Raw genomic sequence first — 20,216 nt, forward strand, 5'->3', positions numbered from 1 at the left:
GATATACTCAAAAAGTTACGTAAAGCAGTTTCTAAAATTGGAATATCTCATCCTCTTATCTGTCTAAATCTTACCCATGCTCTAAGACACAGCTGAAGTGATCACTCTCCCTGTTTTCTATAGAAAATCAATTTAAATAAACCCTTTTAAAGTATATCATGTCCTAGAATCAGGTCACATGCAAGCAGTTTATTGTTTAAGAGGTTGTATTCTGTAATTGATTCCATTTGTTTGGTTTGAAGGTTGATTAATTTAGCAGGTATCCCTGTAGATATGATATTCTAAAACTGAGGTCTCTGTGATGAGTCATAAAAGCATACACACACATACACACACACATATGTTAACAATTAGTGGGATAAAATCTAACCACCTTAAATAGCATTGTTTCCATGGGAAATAACATGCTCTTTTTCACTAGGAATATCTGGAAGATGTCTCATAGATAAACCCTTCCCCTGCATAGCTACCCGAGGGAAAAAGGCAAAGATGAAAGATTGTGAGGGGAGTCCATTGGGCAGAGCTCCTGGGGATGCTGGAGGTGCGGGGAGGGGGATGTGGCAGAGAGTTACAGAGGAGCTCCAGGAGCTTCTGAATTAGTTATTCCTATTTAAGGTTTAAAGTTGGTTGGAGCATCGTCCCCATATGCCAAGGTCGCAGGTTCAACCTCCGGTCAGAACACATAGAAAAAGCAACCAATGAATGCATACGTGGAACAACAAATCGGTGTCTCTCTCTTTCTCTCTGCCTCCCCCACCCCTTCCTGTCTATCTCTAAAAATCAATAAATAAAATTTCTAAAAAATAAAGTGACTGGACAAGGTCAGATGAATTCAGGTTATTTGGTCCACTGGTCTCCAAATGACTTAGATGGTACACCCTTTCAATTCAAAAAAATATTGAAGCCACATCCCCCATATATATATATATATGTTTATTTTCTTATAAGTTATTTACATATTTTATTACACTGTGCTTTACATATACACATGCACACATACAAGTTTTAAGAGATTAAATTTAAAAAGTAAATGGAGATAAAAGTTCTGCTTGCTTCCTGATTCCAAAATCCACACCTGCTACCTGCAGGGGTGTCTAACCCGCAGCCCAACACAAAACCGTAAATGTACTTAAAACATTATGAGATTTTTTGTGTGTGTGTGATTACATGTTGCAGTGTATTTAATGCGTGGCCCAAGGCAACTCTTCTTCCAGTGTGGCCCAGAGACGCCAAAAGATTGGACACCCCCGTAAGAGTTCTGTTGTAGAGTATGCTACCAATATCTGAGGCTCTTGAGGAAAGTGGGTATTTTTCAGGACAGTGCTTCTGGTTCTCCCAGCTTTAGAATTGCTGGGGATATTTGTTAAAATGCAGGTGATTGGGCCCTGCTTCTGAATTTATCACTGGGAGTAGGGCCTGGTAGTCTCCATTTTTAATTAATTTCTTCAGGGAGTTCTTTTTCCCACACTTTAGGTTGAGAGGTACCGTTTATGGGCATCTCGCTTTTCCCAGGGGGAGCATAACTCTCCCTTCCATAATAGGTATCATAATATACCAAGACATATTAACCTGACATCCATGAAGGGAATTGGGAAGTACTATGAACCCCTATTTCCCTGTCCCCCTTGTCTTATAAAATTAAAATAAATGTATGAGTATATGTGTGCATTTTTGAGAATACACTTTTCTTAAATCCTCATAGGAAGCCTTGGCCAAAAAAAAAAAAAAAAAACAACTGATATGAATTCATATACAACCTGCAAAAACCACTATAATAAGATTCTTAACCATAAATATATTTGGACATACTTAATCTTTTTTAATGATTTAGAAAGTGTTTCATTATAATGTGAACAATGCCCTTTTTTTTTTTAAGTTATCTAAATGTAAATCAGTTGAACATTTGGATTAATAGAAAGCTACATAACAAAAGAATTCACCTTGAGACATTCTAGGTTTGAGGTGTCAGAGGGGCCAAATGGACTGTCCTTTGTTACTGAAAGTTTATTACAGTGCATGTAGTTAAACCAACACAGGGGTTATATTTTAATAAGCTGGTTATATGGGATAGAGAAAAAAGGACGACTACATTAGTAAAAAGTAGCCTAATTTTAGTTTTCATCTGGGGAAGAATGTTTCACAGGCTTAAAAAAATGATCAGCTTTCTTAGTGAAAAATAGTTTGTTTTTGACAATAACTTAGTATACATAGGTAAGCATTGAAAAGTACACTTTCCTTCCACCTAAAACTTCCTCTCCCTTTTCTCCAGGGGCAACCACTGCTAACAAATGTGTATCTTTTCAGAAATATTTTTTACCCAGTCATTTCTTCCTTCATTCCCCTCTCCACCCTTCTTTCTTATGTAACACCATGCATTTTTCACTTAAGGGTAGATCTTGGAGATGGCTCCCTAGTTAGAGAGACACCTCAGTCCCTTTTAGGGGTCAGCATATTCCATTGTGTAAGGGGACTATAAGTAAAATTGGCACGTTTCATTGTGTCTAGTCTTTTGTGATTGGTGTTTGCTCTTGAATACTTGAGCATTCATAGAGTATATAGCTACAGAATTTATATCTAGAGTCTATAGGATACGGTCCGTGTGCCCTTAAAATGTTGATGCCTCTCAATAAAGTACTTTTTAAGACTCCAGTGATTTAAGGATCCTGTGACTACCTGTTTTTTCATTCTTACGTCAGCAGTGTATTCCTGAGCTTTTTGATCTTTGTCATTCTGATAGTTACAAAATGGTGAACAGAAGCTGAACTCGCGTTACCTGCTCTTCAGAGCTTTCCTTTGTCAATTCTTATTAAATTTTCAATGACTTTTATGAGTTGGACAGCTGTGGCAGTTGGGATGGGGCAGATTCTTTATGAGCCAAGTGTTTTTGCCAAAACAGTGTTACTTCCCAGGCTTACTAGGTTTCTAGGACTGCCTTAAAGCCAGGGAACCCGGGGTGCGGGCAGGAGCGACCAAAGCGGGGGTTCTGGAGAAGCCCCTCTTATTACCCTCCTTACCCCTCTGCTTTGCTCCGTCCTTTACCTTGGTCTGTGTCACTGAGGTTGGTTTGTCAGCATAGCCACCTGGCAGTTTGAATTTGTCCATGGATTCTGTATGTGCCGGCATTGTCAGTATGTCTTATTTTTAATACAGTACAAAACAGCCAATCCTTTTTATCTCTGTAAATCAAATAATGGCAAAATCAGAGCCAGACATGGATCTTCCAGCGGAGTCTTTTGGCCTGTACTTTTAAGCTAGTAACCTTCTCCCAAGTTTATTTTCCTTCCCCGGTTTTCCTTTTATACTGATTCCCTTATCTGTTTATTTTATCTTGCATGCAGTTTTTGTAAGCGCTTTCAAATCTCTTTTGGATATAAATGCAGAGTATTAATAAACAACTTACAGCAAAAATTAGAACAAAGCAAAGGGAAATGAAAGGCTGAAAAATGCATTCAGTATCATCTGATTTTTAACAGCTCTGTTTTGACCATTTATGTAGATTGTTTTTATTAGTTTTTAAACAAAATGGCATTGGTACCATCATGTTAATGTTTCTTTAGCCACTCAGTAGGCTGGTAGGAACCACGGGCCTAAGACAACTTGTAGCACAAAAATGAATGATTTGTGGGGAAAGTGGAGCATATGGCTTGTTCTTTTCTTGGATTTCAGAGAGTCAGTTTCCCCTTTCTAGAACAGTCTGACCTTCCACAAACCAAGCTGCCTTTCGTAGCAATCCATCCTTACGTAGCAGACTACAAGTAACAGCGCCACTGGGCCCTGTCGGCTCAGAAGGTCTATGGATATGCAACGCGGCTTCAGCTAGATTGTAGGTAAACCGTTCAAGCCAAACCTGAAGGAATGGCTAACCATTGATTTCATATTTCAACAGGCGTATTTCAACACAGAATCATCATAACACCTTTGGAGTGAACAACATCTATCTATATTTCTTCATATTGGGACTGATCTTAGTTCCCATTCTTAACATGTGCCAATTTTCCTTTTGGTTTCCCCTCTCCCCACCCACCCTCCCCGCTTTTTTAATGTCTGTTATTATTTATTTGCTACTCTTAGAAAGTATGTTTTTTGACTGGACTCAGACTCAGAGGTAGATGCTCTCAGAGAGGAAACCTATGTCACTTGGCAGTGTGTTCGGGCAATTTTCTTTGGCCTCCTCCATTCTTTTAGCCAAGAGTTTGGCATATTTTGCAGCCTCTCCCTTATTTTTCTTAGTATGTTGTTTCTTCAGGTACTACATCAGTGTCTGTATTCAGGACACGTGGAGTAACAAGACACTGAATCTCGGTGCTTTAGTCCAAGTTTTCTTACCTTCTTTATTTAAGGGCTTTCTCACAACATATTGATGGACATCATCTTGTTTTGAGACATTGAAAAGTTTCTGGATTCTGCCTGCTCTTTTGGGCCCCAGGTGACAAGTAGTATCAATAAGACCAGGAATATCTTTCTCCCCTTTTCTTACAATGACAATGTTGAGAATACTGAGCTTAACCCAAAATGCAGCCCCAAACAGATTTGCATTTTCTCTCGCCAGTCCTCTTCAGTCTGTAACAGGAATGTCCCTTACTCAGTAGCAGGCGGACGGACGTGGCCACGGGTCTAGACACCTGCTTCATGGAGAAACCTTGTTTGTCGTTTCCACGACTGATTTGAATTACATACCGCTTCCATTTTTCACCCAGACCATCAGCAGCAACTTCAGTGGCAATACGCTTCTCACAGAAGGTGGAAATTTGCATTCATCGTCCACTTCAATGAGTTTCTGGCATCCATTGTCTGGGAAAGAAATGTTCGCCTTCATTCTGAAGCAGCCAGCCACCTCTGAGGTGCCATGAAAAAGAGCTTACCTTTTTTTTCTTTTCGACAGGTTGCTTGTACACATTTAGATGTGGATTTAGTCTGTATAACTGTAACAGAAAAACTACCATTTTACTTCAAAAGACCTCCTATTAATGTGGTAAGTGTTACTCTTTCCATTCTCTCCTTGAATCTGTAGAAACTTAGATTAACAAACTGGACAAGGGGCAGAAGGAACCAAAAAAAAAAAAAAAAGGCTAGAAATGAGCATTTTTAAAAAGAGGATCTTACATTGCTATACTGACTAAAGGGGGGGGGAAGCTTAAAATTAAAAAAAAATCAGTAAATTATGAAGACGTTTTTGAAAGGCCTTACAACTCAAAATTTATGAAGGATATTTCTTGGAAGGAAAGCTAACAGTGTTGGACACTTATAGGCTGAACATTGAACGTTAAGGTTACAAAAGAAGGGGAAGGAAAAAAATGTTCCTGGAGGCACCAGTGAGCTGGAGGGGGGTGGGCAGGAGGGAGCAGGGGATGGAAAGCAGAGCAGGCCTGGTCCATGCAAAGGGAACATCGGCACTGAAGCACGTGGCGTTACCCAGCAGCCCGGGCCACTTTTATAATAACCTGATAGGGGAGCCATGCATTCAGGGGACTTTTCGTTCCTCCTCCTGCTGTAGCATTTTCCTCCTCACCTCTCGACCTAGTTTCTCTTGTTTTCTCTACCCTTCATCTTTCCTCTGTCATGCTTTCTTGTAAAGCCTTACTCCATCATTAGGTGATATTTCACTTCACTAGCAGGAAGGCCAGCACAGCTGACAGCTATTTGCATTAGCAGCCAGCTCCTCGGGAAGGTGGGCTGCTGTTATAGAAGAGTGGTTTTCCAACGCTCCGCCTCCCATTCTCAGAAACTATTATGGAAGGCGACAAAGAGTGTAATAAACAGTCCAGATTATATACCTGATCCTGTCAGAATTGGAAAACTAAAAATGTACATATTTTTTCAAGATCGAGAACTCCCCTGTTCTTTTGTCTCTGTAGAGTTGCTTTCCTGTCTCTGCTGCTAAGGAGTTGGCTCCATGCCAAGACTAGAGGGAGACAATGAGGAGAAAATTGATCTATACGGTGTGGAAAAACTGAATTCAGTGTGGAAAAATTTTAGTTGGCTTATGTTCTACCCCTAAAAATATTCTACTAAGACTGTACTTGAAAAGTATCCAAAATATTAAAGTCATATATTTAAAGTGAACAGCTCTTTTCTGATAAATAAAGAACATACAACAATATTGCTTAAGCTCAAATCATCGTTTCCCCCACATTGTTGCCAGAACTTACAAATAAATAAGTAAACACTTAAAAGAAAAAAATCTGAATCATCACATTTTAGAATTGGAGATCTGTGTTAACAGCCCGCTTATCAAGTGTGGTAAAATGAAGACTAGCAAGGAGAAGCCATTGAGCTCATCAGTCACAGGGCTGGGACAGTGCTGTTGATTCCGTCACATGAGCTCTCTGCTCTGCCCAGCTACCTATTATAAAAGGCATAAACTTAATATAGTACCCAAGGCAGTGACTGTCTTGTTGGCCTCACATACAGCTTCTGTCCATAAGTAGTAATCTTTGACTCCAGGAGTTTGCCAAAGCCTTACCAGCCTCAAACAGTCAATCCATTTCTAGATGGCACCACCTGGCCTCAGTCAGTGAAGCAGCTCTGTAAAGTGCTATTAAATGTATACCTTTTTACCTTTCTCTCCACCTTAATGATATAGGAAGGCTATTTTCTAGATGGCTTTCCCTGAGTCAGGCCACATACAATACTGTGTCCTTGGTTGGCAGGACATAGTAGCCTGTGAAGCTAAGGCCAAGTCCATAGAGTGGACAGCAGTGCACCTAATTCCTTATGTCCTAAAATGGCTAACTGGGAAGCTTCCCAGTTGATAAAGGCTTTCAGTTGCTTTCTCATGAACATGCCCTACTGTTCAACCCAGACTGTGAGCTTCTAGAGAGCACCAACTATATCTTGGTCCTTTCTTAATTATCCCACTCTCTTGCCTATATTGGGGCCTCCCTAAAATATCTCAGTTTAATGAGTGTATGTCTAGCTTGGCATATCAGTGTGCGGCTCCAGGACCAGACTAGATCCTGCAGGTCCCGAGTCCCAAGTCGGTCGTCAGTGCTGGGCCGGTGGGGAGAGTGGGCCACAGGGATGGCATGCGGAGAGAGCAGCACTTAGACATCCCACCGCCCGATTCCATCTGTAAGCTCAGGGAGGCTGCTGTTGTTTGATGATATTTTTGGCTTAATTTCCACATTTTTCAACTTAAGAATTCTGAAAAGTAAAAATTTGACAAGTGAGAGGGATACGAAGTATTTAACACAGTGTCCTCTTCTTTATAAATCTGGTGTGAACATTTTACATATGTTGTTTAATAACGAGATGATGGAGCGGAGGGAAAGGCTGCACAAGATTATTTTTAGTCTTTATCTAATGTAGAAGTAGGCTGCCGTGTGAGTTAGGGAGAAGAGTCCCTATTAATTTATTCACCTAGTTCTCATTGAAGAGAGAGGAATCTGGAAACATACAATAAAAGGTGTCCAGCTGCTTGTTCAGGGTAAATCATAGTTCTGTAGTTAACTATGTATCATTCGTATCTGATCACATTAAATCTGTTTATAGAGCTGTCTGTCTACATTAATGAATAAGCATGTATTCGCCGGGAAAACACAGCATAGAGTGAATGTGGTTAACAATTGAGTCTTGGTCCCTGCCTGCTCCTTTGGCCTTAAGGGTAAACTTGTCTTTGGCCACAAAAAATTGATAGGTTGGCTTTATAAGGATCCCTTTATTGAGCACAGGAGGAAACAGCACAGATCTTAATCTGGCTAGCATTTGTGCTCTTTTCTTCTGTGGTGTTGAAAGGCGGGAGCATTAAGATAAGGAATTCACTTGTCTGTTTACCTAGAGGCTGGTTAGCTATGTGAGAATTGTCAGCCCAGAAGGTTGGGATTGTGAAGGAAGGCTAGATCCTGCTAAAGCACTCCATTTGTATAATGTATAGCTCTTGTCCCTTTTGTAATCTTCACTTGCTCAGGGCACCATAATTTCAATGATGTGATTCGCTCTAAAGTCTCCTGCAAACCGCTTCTGGAGTTTAGAGTATGGGAATCACAGCTTTATCATGTGATAATTGGGTTTCTAAAAAATGGAATTTAACTTCTCTTCTTGGATAGTCAAATAACTTCTAATCATTTAGCATTTATAGTTTAGGCCCTTTTACACCTGCTGCAGCCCAGCAGTTGAGGCCAGGGTAGGTGTGAATGATCTCCTCTCTGCAGGGAGTGGGACTGAGACGCAGGGCCTTTCTGACCCACACAGATACACTCTGACTTGGGATTTGTGCTCCCACTTTGATTCTAACCTGCTGCCATTCCCCACCACAGGGAACTGCTATTTAAAGTTATTTTACAGCAGAGCTCTTTATTAAGCACACAATAATTTTATATTTTGAAACATAATCTTTATGAATTCAGGTTTTGAGAATTTTTTTAAGCAGTACATACCCTTCCTCTCCCTTTGGGTTTTTTTGGGGGGGTTTTTTTCAGTGTTATTGCCATCCAGCAATGACTTCAAGTATGTAGAGTTATTTTCGCTGATTGTATGTTTTATGCTCTTTTTTTTGATGTTTTTCCCTCAGCACTCCCTTGAACCCTAATCCATTTCTATCTTCATGGTCTAGTTCCCCACTGAGAGATGTCCAGCAAATAGTGTCTGAAGCAGTGAGGTTGTCCCAGGAATCATGCCACATGTACTTGATTGGGTGTGAGTGCTTTATAAACTATTTTTTATTACACATTGTGAACCAAAATGTGTTAAGTACTTCATCGATCAGGTGCTTGGACCAATGCCAGCACACTTGCCAGTGTCAAAAATTTGTGTAGAAATCAATCAATCAATCACCAGAAACAAAGTTAAAAGATTAATCAGAGACTGGTAAAAATGTTTTTACTCATATCATAGACAAAAAAAAGAACAAAACCGCTATTCTTAATAGGTGAAGAACTCCTAGAAATTGAGAAGTTAATTTTTTTTAAAAAGATGAACAACAAAAAATGGATTAAGTATATGAAAACAACATTTCACAGGAAAGGAAATACAAATGGCCCTTAAACATACAAAAGGATGCTTAAAATTCATTATAATAGGAGAAATTCACATTAAAATCACCTGTCTGAGTGGCATAAACCCAGATACACTGTTGTAAACCTGTGGGAAAGCAGGCTTTCTCATGCACTGACTGGAAGTGTGAATTGGAACCGTCTCTGTGGGGGAGTGGTTCATTTGGTAACAGCTGTCAAAGTTACAAATGCTTTACCCTCTGACCCAGTGTATTAATAACAGAGTACCGCAAACTGGGTGGCTTAATTAAACAGAAATTTATCATCTCACGGTTCTGGAAGCCAGAAGTCCAAAATCAGGATGTTGGCAGGGTAAATCAAATGAATTAGCCTGGCTACCACTGTGGTCATGCTCCACAGGTTTTAAAAAAAGATAGCATGTTTTGCCCTGACTGGTGTAGCTCAGTGGGTTGGGCATCGTCCCGCAAGCCAAAAGGTTGCTGGTTCGATTTCCTGTCAAGACACATGCCTGGGTTGTGGGCCAGATCCCCCCTGTTGGGGGCGTGCAAGAGGCAACAGATTAATGTTTCTCTCACATGTCAGTGTTTCTCTCCCTCTCTTTCTCCCTCCATTCCCCTCTCTCTAAAGTAAATTTAAAAATCTTAAAATAAATAAATAAATACCAAAGCTTTTTTTTAAAAAAAAATATGTTTCAATTTTTTCGTGTCTGTAGACTACAGTATGGAAGCTAAAATTGACATATTTTAATGTAAAGTTTTTCTGTGCTTTGATTTTTTAATAAACTTTGGAAAACAGAAAAATATTTTAAAAGAGATGTTAGCAGGGTCCTTCTTTTTCCAAAACCTGTTGAGGAGTTCTTTGCCTCTGCTTAGCTTTTATTGGTTAGCTGGCCATCTTTTTGGTGGTCCTTGGTTTGCAACTGTGTAACTCTAATCCCTGTCTTTGTCTTCACAATGTGTTTGTTCTCCCTTCTTCTGTGTCTTCACACTGCCACCATCTTATAAAAACATCAGTTGTGCTGGACGAGGGGCCTACCCTATTCCAATACAACCTCATCTTAACTAATTACATCTACAGTGAACCTATTTTCAAATAAAGTCACATAGACAGGTACTGAGGGCTAGCACTTCAGCATGCCTTTTATGGGGAGACACAACTTAACCCATAATGCCCAGAAATTCCACTTTAGTGTTTATTCTACCGATATATGGAAACAACTCAAAGTCTATCAGTAGAGACTTGGTTAAATAACTGCTATACCTGTACAATGGAATACTGTGCAAGTATGAAACAATGCCAAAGTTAGGATCTGACATGGAAAACCCTTCAAGTAAGAACAGGAATGTAGCAGGCTACCTTTTGGGTAAAAAAAGAGAAAAAATAATATATATTCATATTTGCTTATATTTGTTTGAAGAAGCTAGAAGAAGACAAGAATTGAACAAAAGTGATTATGGGAAGTAGGGATAGGGCCAACAGGAGCAGAGATACTTTATTGCTTTCTTATGTTACTTGATTTGTGAATCATGTAACAAATTACCTATGTAAAAGAATGGTACACCAAGGGTGTCATCCTTTGAATTCAGTAAAGAACTAATTTTTATGAAATTAACAGGGAATTCATGTATTATCCCAGTAATCAACTCCCTATTTTCTTTCGCTTTTCATTCTCTTAAGCTTTGGTTAGTTCTTGGAATTTTACCACCGATATCGCTTGATTCAAGTATCACACACCTGCCCTTGGTTTGTAGCGTCGTTGACTGTTATTTTTCATTAGTAAAGAAATCTCCCTATTTCAGAACCTTTGGTCAGAGAGCGAACAAGAGCCAATCAGGCAGGCACTGTCATTCTTTATAAAAAGGCTGCTGTGAACTATCATTTGATGAGTTAAGGCAATTTTCATTAAAATGGCCTTAGAAGAAAGAGCCCAGGTAATGACTCTCTATTTTATCTATCTAAAAATCTAAAATAAAGTGTTATGAAAGGAATGTTCACAGCCTTCAGTAGTGCAGTATCTTTCATTTCTCTGTTTTGTTAGTAATTTTAAAGGAAACTTGATTAATGTACTATGATCAAAATCAGACCATTTTTTCTTAAAAAATAATTAAGCTGATAATTATGTTCCTTTTTCTTTCCCCTCCCGCCTCCCAAAAAAAGGAATTTTATTTTGATCCGATCCCCGTGGGGGGTGGGGGAGCTAAAGCTTTAGATCAATTAAGAACGCTTAGGGACCTAGTCATCTGGTTTGGTGTGTCACCCACATCTGTTGTTTGCCCTCCTCCCCAACCTTCTGCCTTGTGTTTTATTTAGTTCAGCAACTAGAAGGATGAGGAAAAGAAATATGGCAGCCTCTTTGGCTAATTAGTACTTTTGGTAAGAGAAATAGCTAGGGGGATAATTGAGAATATGGCTAAAGGAAGTGTTTTGGTTCGTCAGTGAATTTCAGTTTGCCAAATTCATCCTGATTTCTTTTATGGTGAATAATCCATAGTAAACAGCATTATCACATGACCTTTTTTCCATAAGCTACTATGTATTTACTTAGAATATAAATATATCAAGCACTTGTATAAATGAGTTGTGTGTTACAAAAAAGCAATGTACCAGCTCTCAAGAAGTGTAAAGCTACGAAGAACAAGGTGTACATTTAACTGTGGGCCAAAGAGCATCATAACCTATATCTTCCCAGAAATAATCATCACAAGCCAAAGAATTAGAGTTGAGGAAAAGTTCTCAGAAAAGAGGAGAGGGGAAGGTTACAGTGTAGAAAATAGCATGTAAATTCTAACTAAACTAATAACAGATATGTAGGAAAATCCAAAATAAAATCTGGGAGCCTCAAGACAGCAAGAAAAATTAAGGAGAGGGATGGTTGTGGAGTGGAGGAAAGGAAATCTGTGTTCAGGAAGGGTGGGAGGAGGAGACTGCCAGGTACACCTGCTTTGAATCAAGGTGGGCTGCCAGATCCAGAAGAAGACAGGATTTTCCATTCCCTGTACGCACTCCAGGGTGGACCCCCGGAGGTACAGTGCCAGCTCGCCCTCTGGGTAATAGAACCTCCTTTGCCAGGCAGACTTGGACCATACAGACTTGGTCTGTCCCTGTTTGCCTTCTGTGGCTCATTCCAAAGACCACTGTAACCCGGTGACTGCCACATCTTCACCCTGAAGTCCTTCTCTCTGCTTTTAGATTAATCTTGTCACCAGTTCTAAAGGCCTGCGCAGTTGGCCCTTTCCATCTCTAGCCTCCACGTTCCCCGCAAGTCTCCCCCTTATTCTCTCGGTAGCCTCACTTCCACCGCAAGGCCCCCCCCCACCTTCCGCCCTCCATCGCCGTGGTCGCCTTTGTCCTCCACGTGCTACCAGGCTCTCTCCAACCCCGGAGCCTTTCCCCGCACTCCTCCCTCCCTCTGCTAGGGCTCCTCCCTCTGCTATTTAACTACTTAATTCCTTCCCCACCCATTCCCAAACCTCTCCTGGGTAGCGCTTATCACAGTTGAAGGTTTGTGTTTTGTGTGGTTATTTGATGGTCTCCTCACCACTAAACTGTAAGCTCTTAGAAGAGAGGAACCACGTCAGCTTTTTCTCAACATTCCCATGCATAGTTGGCTTGCAACATATCTGTTGTAAATGGACGAAGGGGAAAGCCGAATAGGGTAGTGGTGGATCTCAGTTTTACTTCCACAACTTCCGGGATATTTTCCTACCTGTGGATGCCTACCTATTCACAATGCCTTAAATAAGAAAGACATTTCTTTTTTTTCCTCATATTGAAGGCCAAGCACATGGTGAGCTAGGCAAAATTGTCAAGGGCCCAGCTTTCATGGGCATCCATGAGCCCAACTTAAAATCAGGGGCTCTTTTAGTAAAGAAATGGGGGGAAAAAGTATCAGAGGCAATTCGCAATCTCTGCTATAATGCCTTATAAAGGTGGCGTAAAGGTTAAATATATACATAAGACCCTTAGCACGGTGCCTGACTCACAACACTCACCCCTGGCTATTTGTATTCCTTCTTTCAACATACATGTAATAAGTGATGTATCCAAGAGGACTTCCCACCCCGGTTCTTTGGAAATTTTTCAGCTCTTTCTTTCTTTGTCTCTTCATTTTTGGGTCACATTACTTAGTTTACTATGTTTGCAGACAGTTTACCCGAAGTATAGGGGGCACATCTCTGTTTTCCTTTTGATAATTCAAGTAATAACAGCTCATTTGCCACCCCCACCCCTCCGGGACTTTGCTGTCCGTAGCCTTCCCAGGATTCCTGTCAGCCTCCCCACCGCTAAGGTAAACTCTGTTCATCAAGTCGAGCCACAGATCTGTTTTCTCCCGTGGCTGGTGCTATGTGGGCGTAAGTCCACCTCTGTTGGAGGCTGTACTTCGACATGCAGGAGGTGGGCAGTGGGGGGTGAAGAGGGAGGTGAGATGGAACTCTGATGAAAATAGAGAAGCACAATGTGTGTTTATTCTTGACAGTTTATTTTCTTTATTTCCCGTGAAGGCGATTGACCGAGGCGTGTGCTTTGAACTTGTCTACAGTCCTGCTATCAAAGACTCTACAATGAGAAGGTATACAATTTCCAATGCCCTCAGTTTGATGCAGGTCTGCAAAGGAAAGGTATGGTTTCATAATTTCAGGGTGCTTTTTAAATCTAGCAGTTTATTACTATTAATCCACTGGATTATCAAACGGATTCCTTTTTCTTAGAGCAGAAAGTTCTCAAGGCACAAGAACAAATTCTGCCATTTCAGTCAGCTCTTCAAGTTTTAAAGGGAAGGAGAATATTGAGAAAAGAATAATGTGAGGAGAGCAAGATGTGTTGAAAGCCTTTCTTTTAATAAGGAGTTTGCAATTTAGCCACTATGGAAAGAGTAGTCTAGATAATAGTTGTTTGTGGTCAGTGAGTTGACTTTAGATTGCATGACCTTGCAACTAGTTTTTTTTTTTAAAGATTTTATTTATTTATTCTTAAAGAGAGGGGAAGGGAGGGAGAAAGAGAGGGAGAGAAACATCCATGTGCAAGAGATGCATCAGTCGGTTGCCTCTCACATGCCCCCAACTGCGGTCCTGGCCCACAACCCAGGCGTGTGCCCTGACTGGGAATCGAACAAGTGACCTTTCAGTTCACAGGCCGACACTCAAGTCACTGAACCACACCAGCTCTTAACCAGTTTTTAGAACTAATTTGTCTTTTCTAAGATCTGTGTGGAAGGCCTGTTATGCTTATTGTAAGTTGCCTTTTGTTTGACATGAAGTTTCTTCCTTCTTTCACTTTAATTATTTGCCTTATAGTAAAAAGAAGATGGTATTTATAGAGCCTTAAATGTTAAAATGTAATTACTGGTTATTTGTATTATAAGACTCATTTTTTTTAACATTTATCTAAGATTAATATTGATCACTTTTTATCTTGTAGAATGTAATTATATCTAGTGCTGCAGAAAGGGTAAGTCTGCCACTAAGCACTTTGTTTTTTCTTTTCAAGCTATAAAACTTTGAAAAGTTTCTAGAGGAGAAATTAAAATAGTAATATAATGAACATTTATTGCATGTTTTCATTTTTAACTGTATTTGCTCATTATAATTGTTGAAGAGTAACATTTACCCCTTTCTTTTGGGGCTTTAAGTTTTGTTTATATAGGTTTTTGCTAATAATGTTAGAGAATGCTTTATAGGGTTCTTTTATATTTTCAAAAACAAGAAAATAAAATTATAAGGACTTAAATTTATGCAATTATCTTTTTTATATTTGGACACTTAATCTATTAATTTACTGCAGGTGAAGTCATTGAATGTTATGAATAACTTCTCTCATGTCTATTTTTTTGTTCTTTTTATTTTAGCCTTTAGAAATAAGAGGACCATATGACATTGCAAACTTGTATCCTTTTCTGAGTAAGATGTTACTGAAATTTTCTTTTAGGAAATTTGGGATTTGAAATGATATACCCTGACAAGATAGCTTTCTTACTATTTTACTGTAAGTTTACCAATTAATACTTTCAAAAAGAAATTACATCAGGTCATGGAGAGCTTCATCCTTTTGTTTTCTGGACCAAAGGTGAGATAGAAAAAGGAGGGCAAGAATGAGGGACTATACTCAAAAAGCTTAGAGTTAAATGAGCCTCTTCTCACATGCATGTTCCAGTGGGGCTAGGAACTGCTGTAGAAATAAAGTACCTCTCTCAATCTGACCAGTGAGCTGCTGCTGTCTGTCATGTTTGCGTTAGTCTCGTGTCCTTGGCTGACTCTGGGATGAAATCCTTAATGACCCACAGGGGGCTGCTGTTTGGACTCTCTGAGAGTGACGCCAAGGCTGCGGTGTCCACCAACTGCCGAGCAGCGCTTCTCCACGGAGGTGAGCAAGTTCTTCCAATAAAAACACCGGGTGGTCCTGTCGCGAGCCAATCATGTTTATCAGACAATTGAGCCTTATCCACTTTTATTGTCCTGCCCTGTAGAGTTTCTTTAGGGTCATCTTTCCTCAACCTGTTTAACCATACCCATCAGGGCTTTCTCATCCTTTACTTCAGGCTTTACTTTCTGTAATTGGTGGAATGAATATAGATTGTGTTACAAAAATGAGGACTGAGTACATTCTTTCTAGCTCTGCATGCATGTCCCTGCCTATATTTTGATAGGCTTCTACTTTTCCTGTCTCCTTCCTCGGGAGCTTATAAAAATCACTGTTTTACAGAACTGAAATGTAACAATATATGTTATGCCATTTATTAAGAACACAAAACAGCAAATGCCTTGTAAAATCCCAACTAACAAACTCAAGTTGTAACTTTTCGTGTTTATTAGAGCTTGTGCTTTTCTCATTTTTTTTGTTCACATGTTCAAGTGTGTGTAGACTATACTTTTTTTACTCATATTTCATTTACATGTAGCTTCCTCTTCACAATAACTCCACCACTTGAGGCCTTATTCATCAGGGGATAAAACTTGAATTAGAAGTATAGGATATGTTCAGGCTGTGGAGAATGAAAATGAGGTTTTATTTTATTGTTTTTAATTTACACTTTTCTGTTTTATCTTCATTCTTTTTGAAATTATTAGCACTAGTGGTAGTTGGTCAAGAAGCAATTTAGTTGATATCAAAGGAATTTTAAGCTCCAGAATAGGTTGCTACATGTGGACAAAGTTATTTGGCACAATTATACTAGTTAAGTTATTGAAGTCCTGTGTGTTGTGTCTGGATTTTAGTCATCTGATTTCCACTTAAGAGAATTGTTTAATGTATTGACTTCCCATGAAGTAAATGATTTTGCTTTTTGTTTTGAAATATTTAGTTTGAGATTGTTGTAGTATAGAGCCAAGACCCCATCACATAAGCTCTGGGAATGACTAAATTAATCAGGATTTTATCAAAATTTTCTTGAAATTAGGGAACAGTTTGCTCACACTTTGGTAGTTTTGCCATTATTTTGTCCATTTTAAATGAATTAAGGAATCATTAAGAGTTTGGATAACAAATCATGTTCCAAAGTAGACTAAAACAAGAAAGGGAAACTTTATTTATTTTTTTTAGCTTTCTACTAATAAAATTTTTTAAATATTTTATTGATTATACTATTATAGTTGTCCCAATTTTTCCCCTTACCCACCCCATCCAGCACCCCCCACTCCCTCAGCAAACCCCACGACATTGTTCATGTCTGTGGGTCACACATATGCGTTCTTTGGCTGCTTCTTTTCCTGTATTGTATTTTTACATCTCCATTGATAGCTATTCTGTAACTACTTATTTGTACTTCTTAATCCTCTCACCTCTTCACCCATCCCCCCCATCCCCCTTCATCTGGCAACCATCAAAACGCTCTTTGTGACCATGATTCTTTGTTCTTGTTTGCTTGATTTGCTTTTTAGATTCTATTATTGATAGATGTGTATTTATTGCCATTTTATTGTTCATAGTTTTGATCTTCTTTTTCTTAAATAAGTCCCTTTAACATTTCATGTAATAATGGTTTGGTGATGCTAAACTCCTTTAGTTTTTTCTTGTCTGGGAAGCTCTTTATCTGCCCTTTGATTCTAAATGATAGCTTTGCTGGGCAGAGCAATCTTGGCCGTAGGTCTCTGCCATTCATGACTTTGAATATTTCTTGCAAATCCCTCCTAGCCTGGAAAGTTTCTTTAGAGAAATCAGGTGGCAGTCTTATGGGAACTCCCCTGTAAGTAATTAACTTCTTTTCTCCTGCTGCTTATAAGGTTCTTTCTTCATCTTTAACCTTTGGCATTTTAATTATGATGTGTCTTGGAGGGGGCCTCTTTGCATCCATCTTGTTTGGGACGCTCTGTGCTTCCTGGACTTGCATTTCCATTTCCCTCATCAAATTAGGGAAATTTTCTTTCACTATTTTTCAAATAGATTTCCAGTTTCTTGCTCTTTCTCTTCTCTTTTTGGCATCCCAGTGATGCAAATGTTGGACCTCTTGAAGCCATACCGGAGCCTGCTTACACTGTTCTTATTTTGGGGGGTTCTTTTTTCTTCTTGTTCTTTTTAGTTGTTTTTTGCTTTCTTATGTCCAAATCATTGATTTGATTCTTGGCTTCATCCACTCTACTGTTGTTTTCCTGAAACTTGTTCTTTATTTCAATTAGTGTATCCTTCATTTCTACTGGATCTTTTTTATACCGTTGTGGACCTTACTAAGTTCCTTGAGCATCCTTTTACCCAGTGTTTTGAACTCTGCATCGGATAGATTGCTTATCTCCATTTTGTTTAGTTCTTTTTCTAGAGTTTTGATCTGTTCTTTCATTTGGGCCATGTTTCTTTGTTTCCACATTTTGGCAGCCTCCCTGTGTTTGCTTCTATGTATTAAATAGAGCTGCTATGACTCCCTGTCTTGGTATCATGGCCTAATGCAGTAGGTGTCCTGTGGGGTTGTCTTGCAGCCTTTTAAGGCCAGGCAGGTTCACATGGGATTCAGGTACACGGAAGAAAATGTCACAGAGCTGTGGGGATGCCTGACATGCCTTTATTCACGGGTGGGGCAATCCACACATGCTGCAAGCCACGTGTCACACCACAGGAAGTCCTGACTCCCTTATGTACTAAATGCTCACCAAGCTGGCAGGATGCCAAGATATTGTGTAGCAGAACATGATTCTGTGCATGTGGGCCCATACTCAAGGTTATGTGACTACTGCTTATTCATAGTTGCCCGGACATCTGGGTGAGGGAGCCTGACTGACTCCATTTTCCCTACAAGGGTCCAGTAGCACAGCCCCTGCTATCACCCAAGGTGGGTACGCGAGGTGCCCCTTTTGTGTGGGCTGAGTATGCCCTCCTCTTGTAATTGAGGCTTGATTGCTGTAGGCAGGTCTATGGGAGGGATTTTTACCCAGGCCAGTCAGCTGCAATGATTGGCTATGACCACTGACCACCAGCCTCCACCCTCTGTGGAGGATCAGCTGTGCAGAGGCAGGGTGGTGGTGCTCTGATGTGGTCTGTAGCTGTCCGCTGGGTGCGCTGGCCCTGGGGTTTCCCAGGTGGTGCAGGTTACGGTCAGCCCCCACTTGTGTTCTGCCTTGGGCCACCCTTCCTGAGCTATAAAGCAATCTGAGATGGCTGCTACTTGTGCTGGGCTTGGAGATTCCCAGGTGAAGCCCAGCTGTGAATCTGGGCTGGGCCACTTAGCAAGAGGTATGTGGGCGGGGAATTGCTGATGCTGGCTGTTGCTTGTTTGAGAGGATTTAGGAAAGAACTCAGACCAGCCATTCGTATGGAAAATTTACAGTTTACAGTTTGGGTGGGCCTGTAAATTGAGTGGGAGGGAGTCTCTGGGCATTTCCTGAGCGGGGCAAACAGTGTCAGCCAGGTTAATGGAGTCTTAGATATAGCACCTGCCTGTCAGCTCTGTGGCTCTGGGGGAAGGGTGCAGAAAAGGGACAATGGCCTCTGCCTGCCAAGAAGGGGGAACTTTAAGAAAAATTTAATAGGAAAAAACAGGAAGGTCTGCATTTGACTTTAAAAAACTTAATTATATAATATAGAATATATGTAAAGCCGGGCTTTTATAGAAGCTAAACTAAAAGACCTGCGGACTTTAGGTAGCATTGCCATTCACTCTCGTGTTCTCAGGACACCCCTAGTTTATGCTTGCTGTCCCTGCAGAACTGACCACACGTCTACAGGATGAAGTACCGCTACCTTGGTTTAATTGACACTGGGATCAGTATGAGACAGTTGTGCGGTGTATTCCTAAGACTGCTAATTTACCTTAGGTTACTTTAGAAGAACAAAAGGATTCTGGAGCAAGCAGGGGTTAAAGACTCATTATTGTCCTCTGCATTGATGAAGTCCTAGCTGGCATCTGTAGCATCCTTAGTGCCACATTCTTAGAAGGACAGCAAAGTACCGGAGCACCACCAGAAGATGGTCAATAGGTTCTTAGATGCTCTGGGAACCTACTCATGAGAGGAATTGTTGAAAGCAGTGCAAGAATGGATACCAGGAAAACAGAAAACTTGGGACACATAGTATCTGGCTTTCAACATTGGAAGTCCTGCCACAGGGAATCAGAATTAGATGGGTCGTGTAGGTTGCCAGAGACCACTGAATAGCAGTTCTGAGGTTGTGGGGAAGGGCCAGAAGAAAGCGGTTCAGGGCCAGAGGCTTCAGCTGGTGGTTGACAAGGTTGTTATCCTCAATGAGCCATTGGATCGAGATGGACCACCTGTTGTGGAGACCTGCCTTAATTCCTCATGAACACAATGGTGCACTCATTTTTTTATAAATAAGTACTCTAGAGGTAGTTGTAGGTTTTCCTTGACAGGATGAGTTAAGGAAATACTACATGTGAAAACACTTGCTAAGCTAAAGCCCTATACAAATGTTACTTCCAAAAGACTTATACTGAAAGTTTCTTTATCTGATAACTATAAAGATCTTGTTTATAATTATCAGCTTAAATTAAGAAGTAAATATTCATGTGATTAAAAAATAGAACATTTCGGAGATAGTACTAAAAGAATTTTGAAAGTAAATGCATTTTGTTATAAAGTATGGATTTTCACAATTTAATTTTTATTCATTCAACTGGTTTTTAGATTTTTACTCAGAACCATAGTGACACAAACAAGCGTCTCTAAATGCAACATTTTTCATTTGGTGAAATAGAAATCATTAGCGATTTCTGTTTGTTTTGAGACTGATTATGTTGGCATTTTAATGACCTTGAGAGCAGTTTTGTCCTTTTTATATATTAAAATGCTTTTAAATAACTGGCAAAGATGTAGTAGACTTGTTAAATTA

The 20,216-nt window shown here is 40.0% G+C and overlaps 1 protein-coding gene across 1 annotated transcript in view; it reads left to right on the forward strand.

The window, feature by feature from the left end:
• Positions 1-20,216, forward strand: part of RPP30 (ribonuclease P/MRP subunit p30) — a 32,293-nt gene that overhangs the window by 8,958 nt on the left and 3,119 nt on the right. Inside the window, exons 6-10 of the mRNA XM_054572831.1 lie at positions 4,883-4,972; positions 13,454-13,570; positions 14,370-14,399; positions 14,797-14,834; positions 15,232-15,311. Coding sequence (XP_054428806.1) covers positions 4,883-4,972; positions 13,454-13,570; positions 14,370-14,399; positions 14,797-14,834; positions 15,232-15,311 — 355 coding nt within the window. The remainder of the gene's footprint in view (positions 1-4,882; positions 4,973-13,453; positions 13,571-14,369; positions 14,400-14,796; positions 14,835-15,231; positions 15,312-20,216) is intronic.

This window comes from Pteronotus mesoamericanus, unplaced genomic scaffold, assembly GCF_021234165.1.
Source record: "Pteronotus mesoamericanus isolate MK-2021 breed Mesoamerican mustached bat unplaced genomic scaffold, CSHL_Meso_final contig_24, whole genome shotgun sequence".
Lineage (NCBI taxonomy): Eukaryota > Metazoa > Chordata > Mammalia > Chiroptera > Mormoopidae > Pteronotus > Pteronotus mesoamericanus.